The sequence below is a fragment of the Drosophila mauritiana genome, chromosome 3R, assembly GCF_004382145.1.
Source record: "Drosophila mauritiana strain mau12 chromosome 3R, ASM438214v1, whole genome shotgun sequence".
Classification (NCBI taxonomy): Eukaryota; Metazoa; Arthropoda; class Insecta; order Diptera; family Drosophilidae; genus Drosophila; species Drosophila mauritiana.
This window is the reverse complement of record NC_046670.1, coordinates 17775159-17793992: the sequence shown is the minus strand read 5'-3', so window position 1 is coordinate 17793992 and position 18834 is coordinate 17775159. Positions and strand designations below refer to the sequence as shown.

Sequence of the window (18834 nt, the reverse complement as noted above, 5' to 3'; positions counted from 1 at the left end):
TATTTCTTTGTGTTCTTTGCTTATTACATTTTTTTCAGTTTTAATACAATCTTAGGTAAAGTTTTATCCGCTTTGCTTGTCCTTCATGTTTAATCTGCTTGGTATTGTTAATTAATAATTGGCAATTTTCTAACTGCATGGTTTATTTAGATGGGCATTCCATTTTCCATATTTCATTCAAGCTGTTGGTACAACATACAAGTCTTTTGTTCTATGTTTATAGTTAAATATATTTAAATCTCCATTAAAATACGTGCACTACTTAAGTGTAATTTAAAATGCGGCTTCATTAAAATTGCTTAGCGTGCCTAATACGTCTTTTTTGTGGTGTCTTTGTTGGATGAAGTCCGGTTTAGATTTAACTTCAGCATAATTCGTTGACTAGAAATTAACTTAAGTACTTAGGGCTAGACTAATATTAGCTTTAAACAAACACGCTCTTGCAGTTTTCTATTTTGGTTTCCGTGCATAAGTGTTTTCTGATCAATCTTTGTTCAATATTTTGTGCTGCAAACTTATTTGAGTTGCGTCGATATCCATTTCCTTGCTGGAAATTAGTCAATATTTGCTTCCTGTGATTTCATATCAAATTAAGGTCATTCGTAGTTGCTGCAAGCTTAAACATAACTTTTCAAATCCGTTAACAATTTTTTTTTGCCTTTCAAAACATTTAGCACCAAAATGATTAATCGCCAAATAAAGAATCCGTAATTTGTGTTTGATAATTTTGCACATCGTTTGGAATTTAGACATAGAGAAAAACTAGGTAAATTTGCAACAACTTTCAATTAATTCAAATTAAAATTCAAAATACTATTAACTCCTATACAATACTTTGGTTTTACAGTATGCAACGCACAAATGCGCGATTCAAGGTTTGAAAAAATTGAAAAACGAAGATATCTTTGTTGGATTGAACAATACATAGTTTTGGCTCTGAGGCGCACTTACTTATAACATCACAAAAAATTTAAATATACGTGTATATGGTAGGTGATAAATTAGTTGATAGTTTCATACACTAATCTAGCTGCGTAAACTATCTCATCTTTAGTCTGCAAAAATAATGCCTATCTCTCCAATATAATATTCTTTGCGCTCAATTGCGTTTAAAATGCAACAACTTGTGTGTATGGTATAATGTGTAGCTTTAGTAGGTTTGATTGCGAGTAAATGTTGCTTGTCTAGGAAACGCCCACGACCTTTCTACGTGGTGTAGGTGCGGATGACGTCCCGGATCACCGCCCGGCACAGTGGGCACTGGCCACCGCCCACTCCGCGCCACTGCTCGATGGCGCAGTCGTAGCACATGCACATGTGTCCGCACATGTACAGCACCGAGTCGATGGGATTCTCGTAGCAGATGGTGCATTCGGCACTCGAATCGGTGCTCTGCTGGTCGCTCAGGCTGTCCTTCCACTTGTTGGCCGCATTATTTGTGCTGTTGGCAATGGGCTGCAAAAAAAAAAATAGGCATTAGTATATGGCTAGGGAGTAAATCACAAAGCTTTGAGACTCACCTCAATGTACTGGCTGCTGGTGGTGCTGATGAGGGTGCCGCTGGAGCAGGCTCCGGCCAGAACACCGCTGGAGGTTACCGTGGCCGTTGGCCTGGCCGCGAGCTGGCCGTTTATATCGTGCGAGCTGCTGGCAGGTGGCAGGTTGACCACCAGAACGGTGCCACCACCATTCGGCTGGATCTGGAGAATATCTCCGTTGGAGGGCATGCTGATCATGCGGCTGCCATTGACACCGCCAGCTGAGGCCAAAGTGCTCGTACTCTGGGCTACGCTCAGCTGCGAGGGATGATGCAACAGCTTGGCAGTGGCTCCGGCATTCAGGCTGCTCATCGACTCGGTCATGGGCAGCATGCGGGACGTGGAGGCAGCGTTGCAGGCGGACGAGCTGCTGGCATTCACATTCACCTGCGGCTGCGACGGATACGCAACCATGTTGGGCAACTGCTGGCGGAACATCCTCAGAGACTGCGTCGAGCCGTAGACATCCAAGAAGGCCCACAGCTGCAGGGACTGGTCCACATGCATCACCACCACAGCTGGTCCGTTGTTCTTGCTGATGCTCACTTCGCCGTTGGGCGCCACAAAGAAGGCAATCTCATCGCCGCGCTGAGGAGCAGCTGCAATATCCTTGCTTACCACCCAGTATTCGGGGCGATCGAGCAGGAAATCCGAATCATTGGGCAAATCATTGGGCTGCAACATGGCCGGATTGCAGGAGGTCAGACCCAAAGCCAAGGCACCCACGTACATCTGTTCCGTTTTCAGGACCTGCACAATCAGCTTCTCACCAATGCGAATGGGACGGGCAGTGAACACATATCCCTGGCAGAAGTCAGATTCCGTGCGAGAAGCCACAAAGCGATCCTGCGAGAGCCGCACATTCCGGCCCTTGGTGTTGTGGAAGGGCACTGGAATCAGTCGTCCATTGGCATTGTAGCGAAGAGGAGGCAGTCCATTGGCCAGATCATGGGCAATGGCCGCCTGTTCTACGCTAGCCACGCTTCCACCGTTTCCAGTCAAGTGCAGCGACTGCAGGGACGGCATCACATGGCGCTCCAGATCGTGCTCGATGGTCGCAGTGTGTCCCGGCAGGGATCTCCTCGACTGCTGATGCGGGTGATGAGGATTCAGGGCGGAAGATGCGTTGGCAGCTGGCTGGGCCATTTGCTGTTGCTGGGCGGGCATAGTGGCCATTGGCATCGCCGCTGGTTGCTGCTGGTACATGTAAATGCGAGAATCGAGAAACTCAATGCCCGTGCAGTTGCCATAGATATCGATCACCGTCCACAGCAGGCTTCTCGTATCGATGCCGGACAGTATCACACCCTTCTCCTCGTTGTTTATACCATAGATCACATCGCCAGCTCCATTGACATAGTAGTAAAGTATGTTGTCCTTCTCGCAGTACTGCTCATGCAGAGCCTTGGCCCAGAAGCCAGGCCTGTTGGTCAGATCCGGACAGGCGTACTTGGGCAGCGTTCCCTCCAGCGTTACAGGATCATTGCTGGTGAATCCAAAGCGTATTCCACCGTTCCAGTTGTTCGAGATCTCAGCAAACTTCACGCAGATCCTCTCGTTGATGCGAACCGGACGCGCTGAAAATGTGATGGCCCTGCAGAAGCTCTCAAAGCGACGGGCCAGGGTTCCGTCCCTTGAAATTCGGATGTTGTCGCCATGCACGGAGTGGAATTGCAGCGGAGGCAGGTTGTTGGGACCAGGACATGATGAGGGTGAGCGGCGAACTGAAATGGTATAGGTGAAAGTTGAGTTAGTTATTTTATTTATTTGAATTTCTTGCAATGCGAACATGATCTTAGCTGTTAGTTTTATCCCACAAATCATTTGGAAACCTTGAATATACTTTCGCATTCACGAAATGCTGCCTTCCCACAGTCCATTTATCTATTAGTTACATCTTCTGCCACATTGTTTTAAAATCTTTTTCCCAACGCCAGCTACCCGTATCAAATTACGCATCTTCAGAAAGATGTCTCCAGGTAGCCGAACATTCAACCATGTGCTAGCGATCGAATTACGCAGAAGCCCAAACTGATCTTCCTGGGTGAGTCAATAACCCCCAACCCAAGATCCAAATTTAGTTGGTTTTCAAGCACAGGGCACGTGACTGGATTGAAGACTATTGAACCATTGGGTTTGGGGATTTGTTGCCTTGGTAAATTGCGGACTCAAAAGGATTTACCATGGTCATCGTCAGCTGCTGGCCCATTTTCTTGGAAAATCAAAGTCACATAGGTGTGAAGTACAAGAATTACTTGAGGAATAGATAAATATTGGTGTAGGTTAGGCTATTGGGTTCCTACAAATTTCAAGCGATTTTGAATTCCTAGATATATGTATTTGAATTGTTCTTTTTGTTAATAACTCGTTGTACTGGTTAGGCGTTTTTTTTACCAATTACCAATAAATAGCTGGCTTATGGTAAATTCTTTGCAATTATATAGGGAAGCTCTTCAATGGCTGAGGAATACTTTAAGAATCCTTTAAACATATTCCCGAAATTGGCTTAATTATTGCACCTTGCAAATCCACGTATATCAGCAGCTGCTGACAATTACCACAAAAGACTGCGTCGGGGTAGAAAAACCTATAACCGATCCATATGGCCATCCATATAAATAATTACTCGAGGACGAGGAGTCTTTGGATGGCGACAGGTTTCTGCCCAGGTCGCTGGAATATGCCCAACATCAGACGATTCCGGCGGCATGCCAACAGTTGCAGAAAAAAAATATAAACCCAGTTTATAAGAAAGCCATGGCGAAGGACCTGAAGCAGATGAGGCTGATGTTGCTGGTGATTACCATGTTGATATGCGGCGCGTGGCACTGAAGATCAATGTGTTTGCTTTGGAGCGGCATGTGGCAGCTGTCCTTTTTCCCTTCTTCTCGATTCCTTTTGCAGCCTTTGTTGTGCGGAGGAAGAAATAGGAAGGTCAGAAGAAAGCAGCTGTACGGCTGGAACAGGTAAAACAACCCCTATGGAGAGCGAGCGTCTGTCCCCGTTTTTCGAGGGTAGTTTCCAACGTTTTCAACGTTTTCGATCGCTTAGGGGTTGCTGCAGTTCCACAGTCTGCAGCTGTTCAAATTTCGAAAAAAAAAAACACTGCAAGACAGATACAAGATACAAATGCTTGGGTATCTGCAAGATTCCCCTGGCTTGGCAGTGTCTTTGGGGTTGAAATTTAATCCTAAGCCAGGGCCAATGACTTGCACACGAAATCTGTACTGTCTGCTTCCCGAAAAAATCCAATCCTCAAGTGCTTCCGCTGCAGGAAGTGGAAAGGGAGCACCAGCTTCCGGTGGCTCCCATTCTGAAGGAAAGAGCGCGCCTTTGGAGATTCGCTATGGAGGAGGAGGAGTAGAAAGCCGGCCCGAAGACTTCTACTACGACTGCAATACCCCAACCATCCATATTTATGAAGTGACCGCGACGAGGAAGTAGGAAATCACGTACTACGCACATACGTGTACTGGATTGGAGCCCATTAGCTGCAGGATGTTGTCGTCTCACTAGCCTGGCCAACTGGCGACGCCTACTTTTTATCGGCCCAGACAGTCGTCAGTCAATGGATGGAATTGCAGCGGCGATCACAAGTACATCGCTGGAATGAATGAATGAGTGAAATACGCGCCTCGCTTTTTTCCTTGAACTCGCAGTCCCAGAAACGGTGCTTCACAGACGCGTTGATACTTTCAATTAGCCAGGCCACAATTAATTAAGAGCAGCGATTGTCTTCGCTCGAGGCTTTAATGATACCCTCCACCCCAAGATAACTAATTGCATTAAATGCTTAAACGATAGACTTGTTGTTGGGCAGCAAGCGCAGTGGCGGCTCGGAAGCTATCAATACGCTTTAAGAGTAGGAAATCATTAAAAGAATATATTACGGAAGGGCTTTCCGGCAATCTTAACTATGAACAAGGATACATAAAGATAACACTTGTAAACAAACCAGTAGTTATGAAGAGCTAGAAATGATCCATTTCCCAGGCCATCCAATCATCATCCAATTTCGACACAATATTTTGCCAAATAACCACCGAAGATGAAAAGTTCAAACTTTCGGTGGTGGTCATGATGCGTTTGGAGTTTGCCGCTCTGCCGCAAAAGGTTCCCAAACGCCGATTCCCGAACGGGCAAAACGAAGACCCTGGCACATCCGATCGACTGCAAACGATCTGGCGGCTGCTGCAGTTGCAGGCAAATTTTCGTTGGTTTGCCAAAATGGAAAACCTGATTTACCGTTCGGCGCGGATCGGGGACGTCTTTGGATTCGCCACCAGCGAGCGAAGCAAAACATTTCCCACGCTGAGCACTGGGCAAAAATCAAACACAAACTCCGTAGAGACAATTCCCACGACTCCAAATTTGTATATATAGGAGATATATAGTAAATTTGCGGCTGCCGAACATCGAAAACCTGTAACAAGCCGCGGTAATTGCGAGAAGAGAGTGCGCAGTTCGCCGTTCGCCGTTCGCCGTTCGGATCTTCCCGAATCTTTTGGCGAACTGGAGAAGAAGCTGCAGCTGGGTGATCGAGCGGGTGGAAAATGTGAAAATCATGCAGGTGTCATAAAACAAAACCCCGCTCCAATGGAACAAAAAAATAGGAAACCAAATCCAGTGAGGCAATGGCAATCTGCGATTGTGCGGCCATCGTTAGGCGAAATCATTTTAACGATCTGATGAAGATCTCCAAACATTCAAAATCCCATTGAGCGCAGACATCATTAGATTTCGATTGGCACTCGTGAGTCGAGTTTGGCGATCATTAAAGGCAGATTACGTTGATGTCTGAATGAGGGCTTACATGGGGATCCGATGTGTGGCTAAGGATCAACTTATTGTAACGATCGGTTCTAGCAAATCACTACCAAAGTTGATTAGTTCGGTAGCATTCAGGCTGTGGGAAGCCATTGGATAGCCTTAATATCAAAATCTTTATTATAAAATAAACTGATGTTCGAAGTATGAGTGCACAAAGCATTGTCATGACTTAAACAACCAAACATTGTCTTAACCAGTTCTTGCCGCCACCCACTTGAGCTCCCTGCCCGTTTGCACCGATTGAGGTCACAGGTCACGTGCTGCCCCGCCCCCTGCACCGTGCCTGTTGTTGTCAGCCCACGTGCGTGAGTCAGAAGACGTGTGCGGACAATTAACACGCCCCAGGCCGTTTAATTGCACCGGAAGTGCCCCATAAAAGCCGGGGCTTTCGTTCAAATGCCGGCTTGGCATGCCGAGTGGATATCAATGGATCATTTATACAAATTGTATCAATTGGTCAAGCATTTGGCATAAATTATCGGCATTTTGCAGCGCCGCAATCAGTCAGATCGAGTGGGTGAATGAGCCGGATTGAGTTGGACCTGAGCATTTTGACTTCCACGGGCTTGTCAATGGATCGACCCACGCCGATAAATAACTTATAAGCGTATCTGGCCACTCCGCATACATTTTCCTTTTCGACATATCAGTGAAATTAGTTGAGGAAACAGTGTGTGGGTCGTTTGTTAGTTAGTCAGCGGCTTAATCTGTGGGCAGAAAAGCCAAGCGTTGGTCGCAGCTTAAGAGCGGAACAAGTGTCCATCGAATGGCTTGTAAAACAATTCTCACAGCAATAAAAGCAATGCTAAATTCTTGTCTTAAATATACGTAAATGAGCCTAATGAATGTTAATTAATCGCTCGCAAACAAACAATTTGCGTGGGGCGGTAAAATATGAAAGTTTTCCACACAACAAGTGAAATTTTTGTTTCAAACCATGTCGGCCTTTTTAAGTTTTCCTTTCTAACCACAAAATTCCCAGGGATGAAATATCCCAATCAATTTTCCATTTTGTTGTTTGATTTAGTGCTAAATGCACTTAGTAAAGAAGTTCGACTGAATCGGAGGAAAGCCCCATTGAGTGGATGCGAAAACCACTTCCGTTCTGCTTGAGCCGCTGACCAGTGCAGCGGAAATTGCACTGCGATCCACTCATCGCGAGCTGCTGGAGCGGGAAACTCTCTCTTGTGGTGTGGATTCCCCCACCGGTTGGCTCCCTCCTGGCAGCGCATGTAACTCTAGAAGCTTAGCTAGAATGGACACAACATAGACTCTCTGCAAATATAATAAAAATAATTACACAACGGAAAAAAGGGGCCGACTGGTGGCGGCGGCTGGCGGCGTTGACAGCGATGAAACCAGAGGTCAAACTATGCCAAGTTGCTGCAACCAGTTGTTATTGTGTCTGAGCAGCTTTACTTCTTCCCAAGTACATTGCACTTTTCATGCGATTAAGCGAAATCTGATACTGCACGCCATGTGAACTGAAAATCAAAGAAATCACAGCAGCAGCAATACTAAGTACAAATATCAACCATTTAGGAAAAGACTCTTTAATGCAACTATCGATTATATAGGAAAGTGACTAATCAATGAAAGTGCGTCAGGAAATTTCCCACAGGAAGTTCGAAGTAATCAGGGAAGACCATAAAGATAATCGGGTATATTACATTTGCACTTGAACAATGAAGCCCCAAAAGGCTTAAGAAATCCACCTAACATATTGATCACACCTCTCCCAATGGGTTCAATGACTCCCAATGACTTTTCTACCCGTTCGGCATACATTTTCCGACTTTCCACGCACACACAAATTAGTTATAAACACCCGGATGAGAAGGCGCAGCTCCCCTTCTAATATAATTAGCCACCGAAAGGGAGAGATATAGTGAGAGAGAGAGACGGAGAAGCGCTGAAGGGTGGGTGGCCAAATCAAATTTACATGTTTATTTTTACAAGCCTACGGAAAGCAACTCGGTGGAATGGGAGCACCTCTCTATCGATGCACATGATATATCCGCGTATATGTATATAGTATAAATATCTATGGTTTGGTTTTTTTTTTTATTTGGGCGCTGAAGCATGCAGGAGGCCCCAGCCAAGAAGAACTCAACTTTTTCAGACCCGAATAGGCATAAAACCGATCTAAATATACACGCGTAGATATAAGGAAGCAAAGGGGAACCATAAAACACACAATAAACAACATTGTCTTTTAAAGTTTTGAGTAGAATATTGCAGAATATGTTGTATGGAAGATACATATATGAAATGCTTATAAGTTTGATTTCGCTTTAGTTGAAGCAACTTAATTATTAAGGAAGCAATTAATACCGCGCTTCGTTGCTGTACTGTACTTTCGAGAGCTCAGATACGATAAGCGCGGCTTTCTTCCGCTACGTTTTGTTGCGCTTTGTAGGCTTGCTGTTTATCGAAGCGTTGAAATTACTGCAAAGGGCCAGTGGAGGGGTCCACATAAATGTACATACATAAATACATATATACGAGTACAATATAGAAAAGTTGATAGTTACTCCTATACAACTTGCATTTCCTCGCACTTGACTGCACAAGACACCCGCCCCCCGATGCTCTACAGTCTGCCAACTCTTTGTGTAATTAAATCACTCGAGCGTTGAGGGGAGCCCACAATAACAGCTTGAAGTGGAATGGAATGGACTCGAAGAGTCGTCTTGTGATAGGAACACATCATTAATACATTATAACGCTGTTATTACAATGCCTGGCACAGACAATTCAAGTGTTTTGAACTCCGGAATTCGATAGTTTTTGATGCCACCGGTTGCATTGTTATCGGCCATCTCATTAAAACTTAGTGTTATAGCCAAACCATGCAAATTTCGAAGATTTTAACATATTAAATACCCGAAACAGCTGCAAAACTGAAGCCAATCTAGTTCTGGTTCCCTTCCAAATAGGTGTACATATTAATTACATTAAAGTTCTGCCCGAATTTCAGACCACAAACGCGCCAAAGGCCAAAAACCGAAATCCAAAAAACTCGATCTGGCCAAGTTGCCAGCGATGGATAGCCGAACAGCTGCTGCTGCTGGACATAGAGGCATAGATTAAAGACCCGTAGGTGTTCCAACCGAGTAGATACATATACCGACGCTGATTTATGCCTAGCAACCAGCAGATCGCCCGCCCTAACCCGTCTGGAAAACACGCCCTCCCGAAAGGCCTACAAAATTGACCCAAAGATGCCTTTGGATATCTTTTCGTTTCACTTTGCGTGAGTTAATTGCAGCCGATTTCTGGGCCAGGTATACTATGTATTACTATATTATATGTGGCGATATTTCTACCTGTAGCTACCTGAACTCCACCTTTTGTCTTGCGTCAGTTGCAACACCCTGCGGTGTAGCGTATCTACTTAGACTTTTCTTTATCTATGGGGTGGTGTGCGTTTTTATCTTTGGGCACAGACAAAATAATGTTAACAATTTGGTACTACACATTTGGGTCGTGAGGGGAACTAAGGCGATACAGACTGTGGTTATAATATACTTTTCATTTTCACATTTTTTATTCCATAGGTTAAAATTGATGTGAGATATATCGCAAAGATTTGTTAACCGATGTTCACCGTACTCGTCTTCAAGCTGCCAACTTAGTTCAATAACTGATAAGCGAAAGATGTGGGAGGCACTAAATAGGTCACGAGATAGCTAGAAAAAAGCATCGCAAAGATCTTTGTGTATATCCCCCATCGTTAACAACTGGTATTTATAGCTAATCAGTTTTTAACAACACTTGTAGAGATAACATTTCGCTCTGTTCGTTATCAAAGCGCGACAATAAGCAATGCTTCATATCAGCTTGCAAAACTATAGCCAATTTTTAGAATGACCATAGGATGACACATGATGATGACCTCATGAGGGGGAGAAAAATAAGTTAAAAAATAACGAAGGGGATGCATGAAAGTGGGAAAATATAGCAACAGATGTCTGTAGCGAAAATGCTCAACATACAACTGTGCTCAACAGAAAAGTGCTCACTGGGAGAAATCAACAATAAAATGTTAATATTAAAGCATTAAATGCCTCTTAAACATTATGTTAACAGAAATTTGTTTTTAAGCGGCGACTGATTTTGAATTTATCAGAATAACTTTTTAGGTATCAGAAGTTAATGTATGTATATTTATTATGACCACCATTGTACTTATACTTATACATATGTACCAACTTCCTACGGGGGTGTGTACCGCCATTAACGATTGAATATTTACTTTTGGCCAACAATCGAAGGTCGGGCGACAATTTGTATTTGTGTGTCCCATAATCGGGGGTTCATAGACGAGTTGGCAGCGCTCAGTTGCAAGCACACGCACGGCCAAGCAAGCCATTTCGAAAAGTAAACCGTGAGAAGCTAAGTAAAAGCCAAGAGCAGATAAACTTTTTAGCCAAAGCAAACGTGGCATGCCAACACACAATAATAACAACAAACAAGCTATGAAATGTAATAGAAAATGCAGGTACAAAAAAGCAAAAGCAGCTGACGCCGAGCAAAACAACAACAAAGCAATTTCATTGATTACCGATAGGCAACGCACGTTCAAATCAAACGGACTGGAAGCCGCCGCATAAAACATAAACCATTGCGGGCTTAAACGCTCAGCAGAAAAATAAAAACTCCAAACACTCAAGCTTCAAAGCCACGCCTCTTCCTCTTCTCATCCCGCTAGTCCATGGCTCTTCTTCTTCTCCTGTCGCGGATCGTTTGCTTTTCTGTTGTTGCTATCTTTGTTTTTGCTTTTGCCGATGGCGGCAACGGCGCTTCGCGTACAATTCCCCGAAAGGCAATAGCAACAACAACAAGCAATACTGAATGAGGCAGATGCAAAAACAGTGTTGGCGGGAAAAATAGAATCTCTTAAATATAGTACAATTTTTCGCATAGCCACTTTTGACAAGTAAAACTATTCCAGTGCTGAAGGACTAAATTAATAACTGTTTTTTTTTTTTTTTTTTTTTTTAATTTCATATTGTGTTCGTTAATATTCCACTGCTAGTTGTGCGACCACAACTGTTCGTAGGAGGCCAGTAAAAACAAGAAAAAACAGGGGTAGAAGCTTAGCCTATGCGTCATTGGCTTTGCTTTGCTTTTGCTTCGCCTGCTTTGGCCAAAAAAGAGAGCATTGAAGCCGAGAATGCAATTGAGCCAAAGCCAACGAAAAGGTGAGATTTGTTGTTTTTACTTCTTTTTTTTTTGTCTTTCCTTAGCTCAGCTGCTTGCAACCAAAACAAAAACAAAGCAACGAAATTCCCCAGCCCAGATAATCGTTATGATAAACATAATCGCTCCTTGTGAAAATTGCTTTCGGTGGTATTTTCTTCATCGCAAGATCCCTCCGATTTGGTCTTCTCGATCAATTTGCGGTTACTTGGGTGCGATTGAAAAATGCAGTTTTCGAGAACTGACATTTCCGGCGAAAAAGTCGGAGTGTCGAGGTTAAATTCTGCCGAAAAAGCCTTGAGAGAATTTCACATTTAAGATTTTTTTCGGGTTTCTTCTGTGTCTATCTAGTCGGAAAAAAACAATTACTATTATAATGGCAAACTGGGCGTGCTCTGGGCGAGCATTTATTCATTAGCTTTTTGTTTTAAACTAACTCAAACTTTTTCGCTTTTTGCTCTTATCTTTCGTTATTTGTTATTGTTCTTGAGACGTAAAATGCTAATGTATGCATAAATGTTTGCGGCTGGCTGTGTTTCTCGCTTATTTATCTTGCCGCTTTAATTAACCGAATGAATGAATGACCACAGACCACATGCTAATATTATGTGGGAATCGCTAGAGATAAAAGACGATTCCCAGATCAATGAATAATGTATTTAAGGCATTTTCGCACGCGGTAATTACATTTGCTTCAAGACTTTAATGGTCAGATATCACGAAGGAAGTTTTATATTGTTAAAATGTACTACATCTGCTTTTGAACCTAGTCACACTGATTTTAAAAAATATTCTTGTATATTCAGAGAATGGTACGTTCTTTTAAAAACCCTTGGAAATTAACTAAATATTCTTGTTAATATATCCATCGATATCCTTAGCCCGATTCTTAGCCTGGTACTAATGCGACTACTAACCCAATCCGAAGCGCTTCTTGATCTTCTTGAGCAAGTGCATCTTCTTCTTGCTGGAGAGCTTGTCCTTGGTGCTCATGAGCAGCTCGTTGGACTCCATGGCCAGGACCTGGGCGGCCTGCTGGGCGGGAGTGGGCATGGCGTTGTGCAGCTGCTGCATCTGTTGCAGATGCTGCAAGTGCTGCTGGTTCTGGTGATGCTGCTGTTGCGGATGGAGAGTTAGGTGCGGATGGCTGCCCTGCATATAGTTGGCTGGTATATCCGATAGACCCATGGTAGTGGATTATTTCTTTTTTCGTTATTTAAATTAAAACAAACGAACTAAACGAACACGCGTAATGCTAATGAAAATGCACAAGCTGCTTGCGTATTTTATTTGGCATTAAATTTAGCGATAGAGTTCTGCTTCGAATTTGAATGTTTTCCGTTAAAACATTTTGAATTTGGTTGGTTGTTTGTCTGCGCGCAACGGGAACAAACGAAACGAAACGAAACGAAACACATAGACCGACGACGACAACTCCAAGACAACCTCTCGCTGAGTTTTTTTTCAACAAATAAAAGGTGGTGCGGCCTTTTATAGCTTCGCACCAGCGCGACGTCGCTGCCGCAGCTCAGTTGGAGAGTAACGGATAGTACTGGCGAGCAGAAATTCTCCCGTCAGATTTGGCCTTTTTTTAGTATTTGTTTTAGAGATGTTTCGAAGTTAAGTTTTTTAACATTACTACTAACGTTTAGTAACAATTTGGGCTGTACATTTGAATAACTTTTCCTGTTTTATAATGTAATTTAAATCAAGAAACGGAAACTAAATTACATTCAAAATGCTTGAATTTATTATACCTTATAATTTGTAGGCAGTCTATTCAAATAATTTTGAAATTTAGCTATTTTCTGGTTAAGGGCTGTCAGCACTGAGCGTGGAGAGAGCGAAAAAGAGAGCTCAAGAGAGAAAATTATGAGACGCCATTGCTCTCTTTCTCTCTCTGGCAGCTGTTTCTTATTTACTATGGTTTCGTTTTGTGCCTGCGATTCGCGTGTATTGAGCCTCCCTTATAATTTACCTTTATGCCTCTAACTCTGCACCTTGATCGGGGATTCCTCCACATCTTCTCCTGCTGTTGCTTTTCCTGCTTCTTGTTGTTGTTGCTCTCGGCCTGCATTTGGGATTTTGGCCATAGTGCTCTGATCTTCACTAACAGTTATTCCCTCACCTTAGTGTGTGTGAGAGTCCGTTGGTGTGTGTGTAGTTCAGCCAGGTTCAAAGCAATTCTTTCTTTTTCGCAGGGTTTACAAGGTCTGGCTCATATAACTGGCAAACTATTTCAATTGCCCTAATGCTTTTGATCGTGGGCCAAATATCACACGTAGATATGGGAGCCATGGGAATTTAAAAAAATGTTCAAAAATTTCTTGATAATATTAATACATTTTTTCTATCGCCAGTTGCTTTCGGAACCTTTAATAATCTACTGCACAGCCACTCGTATTTAAAATATTTTGAATGAACTATTTCTTAAATTTATTTTTTTACAGAATATTATACAAGATACGTTTTGCTTTTCAGTTTTTAAGTTTGCACAAAGAATACTCTATAGAATGAAATGGAAAGTTTGGAAGTCTGCCACTCAATTCCCAGTTTTGAAACCATTCGCTTACGCAGAATAAAAAAAATGTATCTATGATCTGAGACACATGCTATTGTGGTCTCATTTGTTAAGCTTTAGCTTTTGTGGTCAGCAGGATAACTGCCGTCTGGCGTCTGATCATCCTTTATCCTTTATGGATGCCACGCTGCCATTGATGGAGGATGATAATTGCGCTGAGCGCTCCGCATCCTCATCCTCGTCCTTTTTGTCCTGCATCGACAGACGGAACCGGGCAGACCTCACAGCAGATGCAATTTTCAAGATCGGAAGGGATCAAGACGGGGCAGAAAGCATTTAAATTTTGATATTAAAGTGGAAATGCATATTCAGCATCCTGGCAGCAGGCGTGCGTCCTGGAAATACATCTGCTGCTGCTTACCCGATATCCCCCTCCTGTTCGCTCAGTTTGCGAAAATGCAAAAAAGGTCAGAGAAGGTGATGTTGGCGAAACAGGAACCGGCAGACATCGAGACCAACGAACAACCCCAAAAATTGTCAAAGAATACAGTGAACATTGGATAAAATAACTTTGCCTATTTTTAACGACTTTAGGTTAAGTATAAATAATAAATATTCAAACCCTAAACCAACCCTATTCTTAGGATACCATTTTAAAGGAATGTAAATGTATGAGTATTTATCACAGTTGTGTATCCTAGTTATTCGCTTATCGATATCCACTGTACCCATCATGATCATCAACGAAAGGTGTCCATCTGCGGTTGCAGTTGGAAAAAGGACCCGAAAAGGGTTTGCTCTACTGCAGTGCGTATCCCCGCGCAGTCCCTGCCCCCGGTTCCGTTCTGTTTGCTTGCCAATTCCAGGTGTAAATTCATAGCAAAAGATACACAGATACGGGTGGAGAGGGATTTTCGAAGCGGAGAAAGAGGAAGCCAGCCGACCACGTGCCAGGTTGAAATCGAAAAAAAAAGGAGAGACGTGCGCCAGTTGCCTTGGCTGATAAGGATGTGCTCTACTTCTGCGGATCGATTGGAACTTCTTGTACGATTATTTATTTTTGTATATTCATATTTTGCAAGCAGACAGCTGCTTCAATTTGCATTTGTCGCCTTGATGGGGGAGATAACTGCAGTCTGCCTTTTGGTATTCCATATTTTCTTTTTTGCTCCCCTTAAAGTATTTTGTGGTTAAATTTAGAATTTGGCACATGTGCCCCCACAAGTCCCGCGGTGCAGTGCAATTTTTATACATATCTCCATTTCGGTCTCCCACGAACATCTGGCTAAGAATACGTCTGTACATATATCGTTCATTTTCGCTCGGCTTCCTCACGGTTTTGCTGGTTTCTTCTTAGACCCGCATTATCCTCTGGCCTCACAATTGTCCTTTTTCGACCATTGTCTCGAGAATGTCACAGCGATTTACCTTTCAGACAGTTCCTTAACCCAAGATCCCTGTGGCTATTCGAAATCTTTGTCTATGGAGAATTGACAATAGGCAGGCGTTTAATGAATATGCCAAACGATCATTTTGCACGGCAAGTGAGCAGATTCAGGGGAAACAAGTAAGAGAAAGGGGTTTCGAATTTTTTTTATGCTCTTAAAATAAAATATCTGCAAAGACATTTATAATTAATCTTTTCGAAAAGGTGATCAAAAAAAACCTCACACATTACGGTCTTTTTGAAAGAAAGAATCAATATCGAAAGATAAGAAAATCACAGACCATAAAACCTAATAAAATTTGAAGATAAAAATACGAGTTACACAAATTTCCATACATATATCATATGCGTAGGCCTCTTATCACAACTACCTCCATTACGATCGAGTTACTACCTCTACTACCTTTACTCATAGATATATTTATGAGCACATTTATAGAGAAATCTAATGCCAAAACTAATTTAAATAGAGGAAACAGCTCAAGTGGGCCATAGATAAGTGTGGGGAAGTAGTTTGTAGTTATCAGCACTGATAATATGATTTATTCAATGAAAAAAGACGCAGTGCAAGAAAATAAACGAAAAGATACAAGAAATTGGCAGCTGTCGATGGGAAGACAGCTGAGAATTCCCCGGCTCTTCACATCGATCGCCGATAGCCGATCAATATACACATAATTAAGTAAAAAGTGTAGCAAATGCCAATGTTTAATTAGAAAACGACATATGCAAACGGGTCATGGGGAAAAGGCAGAGCTGTTCGAAGGAAAATAAAAGGGAAAGGACTTCAGACAGGAAAATGAAGGAGCCGTTTGAGGAGCAGTTGTCGAGTTTCGTATATACATATGTATAAATACCCGAACTAATCCTGCGAACACAAAAGGGAATTCAGGGGAACAGAACCCAAAATCGAATTGCGCAAGCACTTGAGAAACAGAGCAATGGTGGAGGAGGTATTCCATATGTATTCCCAGTCTGCAAGGATCGAGGGTATAGTGAATGGTTGTATATATTACATTGTGGAGAACAGAGTTTGAGGATATGGTTAAAATTACACGTTGGCAACTATTTTAAGATACTACTAATAGCATTCTAATCCTTCTTCGCAGACAAGATATCGTTATACATCTTCTACATAGCTGTGAAGTAATATATAAGTTCTCTGCAGATCTTAAAGATTCTAATACCGAGGGTAGCTCGCCGTCCAGATACTCTCTTCAAGAAACCTGACTTATTCAGCGGAACTCCTCCATATTTTGAGGATACCTGCGACAGCAGTTGGCTTCATTCCGAAACTCCGATCAAGATCTAACAAAAGGGAACTAGAGGGATGCATTTGGCAACTGCAACTTCAACTTCCACATCCACTTCCCATTTCCGCATCCTCATGTGCGTGCGCTAATCAAATATCAACATCGGCGAGGAATAACCGCCAATGCAACACATGCGGGGGAAACTGCGATCCGTTAGAGAAATATACGTTCTGTTGGCCAAATGTTTGCCTTTTCAGGGAGTTTCGGCTTTCACGGTTTTCACATTGCAGTTTTTTCCCGCCCGTGAAATGGAAAACCTCCCTCGTCCCACGAAAAATGCGAGATCTGCGCCTGGAAGATACCTTTACGGATACTCCGATGCAAACAGGACATTTGGCAAGTCATAGAGAGAAGGTCCTGGCGGGTTTCCAGCCCACAGCATGTGTCTTTGTCTCAGGGTCAGGGAGTTACAACTCGGTTATCCTACCTGAACCGAGCGCCTATTGGGGTTTACTTATTCTCTCCTCCGCCTTTGTGCGATCCTTCGTCCTTCGTCTTGTGCCCGTTTTGTGAGAAATCATTGCCATAAACTCTATAATTTATTGTCCACAGCTGCATGGGCATCTTGGTTCTAATCGAAGCTGATACGATTCGATGGAGTCCCTGATGATGTGAATGTGTTAAGCAGGTAAGTGCAGTCCTGCAATCCCCGTTAAATACACCTGTAAGGGTACGATGTCCATTGCGCTAAGCTTCGCGTCCTTCAATCAGACTTCTTTTCCTGAGCTGATTTTATGTCGGGATTTGTAGACATCTTCTCTTTCATTTTTTTATCACCTTAGATTTTTTGACTTTTCGGTAGCCTAAGCTGCTTACTACTTTGATATCTCTATAGGCGAGCTCGGAATAATTGTTTAATTGTAATGGAGGACTTGCATGGGGTATACAACTTTTGCTTTTATGGTCAGTTTTTTGGGGATGGTTGTGTAGTTCAACAAGCCTCTAATAAATAAAGTATAATTTATTAGCATAACGTTACACCAGTTTCTACATAACTAAACGGTTGTTGTGGTAATTTATATATCACATGGATATAATGTGAATGGAAAAGCTTATAAATCACATAAGTTTTTAAAATATTTTCAAGGAATTTTTAAGGAACTATTTTAAAGTCACCGATATCATATATTCGGGTTTAAAACCCAACATAGTTGTGTATATAATTGAAATAATGGTAAGTAATAGTTAAAAGCAGGTTTTACACCTGTAAGATTAAAATCAAGTAACAAAACTATCGACACGAACGCGGAACCAGCGAGTGTCATCGCTAAGGGGAATCAGCTGTTTGCCAACATGTGAGTGTGTGGGTGGTGGGAAGGTCACAAACCTATTGGAATGCCCATAGTTTTTTAATTCGTATTCAAGCGGAGCTTATAACTGTCATACACTTTACTATAACTTAAAGATTCAATTTTATATAGCAACTTTACCAACTTATGACAATTAAGCTTATTTGTTGTAAGGTGGCAGACAAGCTAAATCCTTCTTACGCGACATCCAAAGTTAATTGAAGCCTTGTTTACTTACCTATTTTACCAGCCGACTGACCCATTGCTTAATTAAAATCACAAATTGCGTGTTTCGCTTCCCGAAAGGCACAAGAAACAACAGCCACAACAACTAGGACACACACAACTTCTTTGGCATTGAATTTTCACGTAGACCAGCCCTCGCATAAGCTCGATATTATGTGCACAGTGAGCCGATCATGTGCTATTGGCAGGCTAGCTCACTTCCGGAATCATAGACGTTAATTGCGATGCATTTTAAAGCTTTGTTTAATTGTTATTTGGATGGAGCTGCCGGTCGCAAGGCTTTTTTTTAGTGTGACCGCGTTAGTATTTAAACGTGACAGGCCAGCTTTGCCATCTGTCACACAATAATATACCATACAATATTTATAAATAAACAAATCACTGGACCCGCTAAAAACTCATTTAATTGGTTTATTTCTAATGCTAATTCATGAAGATATGAAGT

The 18834-nt window shown here is 42.5% G+C and overlaps 1 protein-coding gene across 2 annotated transcripts; it reads right to left on the bottom strand.

Annotated features, from left to right (window-relative positions):
* Positions 1 to 125: 125 nt before the first annotated feature.
* On the bottom strand, positions 126 to 18685 carry LOC117143070 (protein neuralized). Of its 2 annotated transcripts, none has more exons than XM_033307531.1 (3): positions 18382 to 18685; positions 1521 to 3262; positions 126 to 1455 (listed from the first exon to the last, which is right to left on the bottom strand). In XM_033307531.1, exons 1-3 carry the CDS (start codon positions 18404 to 18406, stop codon positions 1207 to 1209), a joined length of 2016 nt encoding a protein of 671 aa, XP_033163422.1. In that variant the 5' UTR covers positions 18407 to 18685; the 3' UTR covers positions 126 to 1206. The 2 variants fall into 2 exon arrangements, with proteins under 2 accessions (XP_033163422.1, XP_033163421.1); XM_033307530.1 differs by lacking the exon at positions 18382 to 18685 and adding an exon at positions 12491 to 13049.
* Positions 18686 to 18834: the final 149 nt, after the last annotated feature.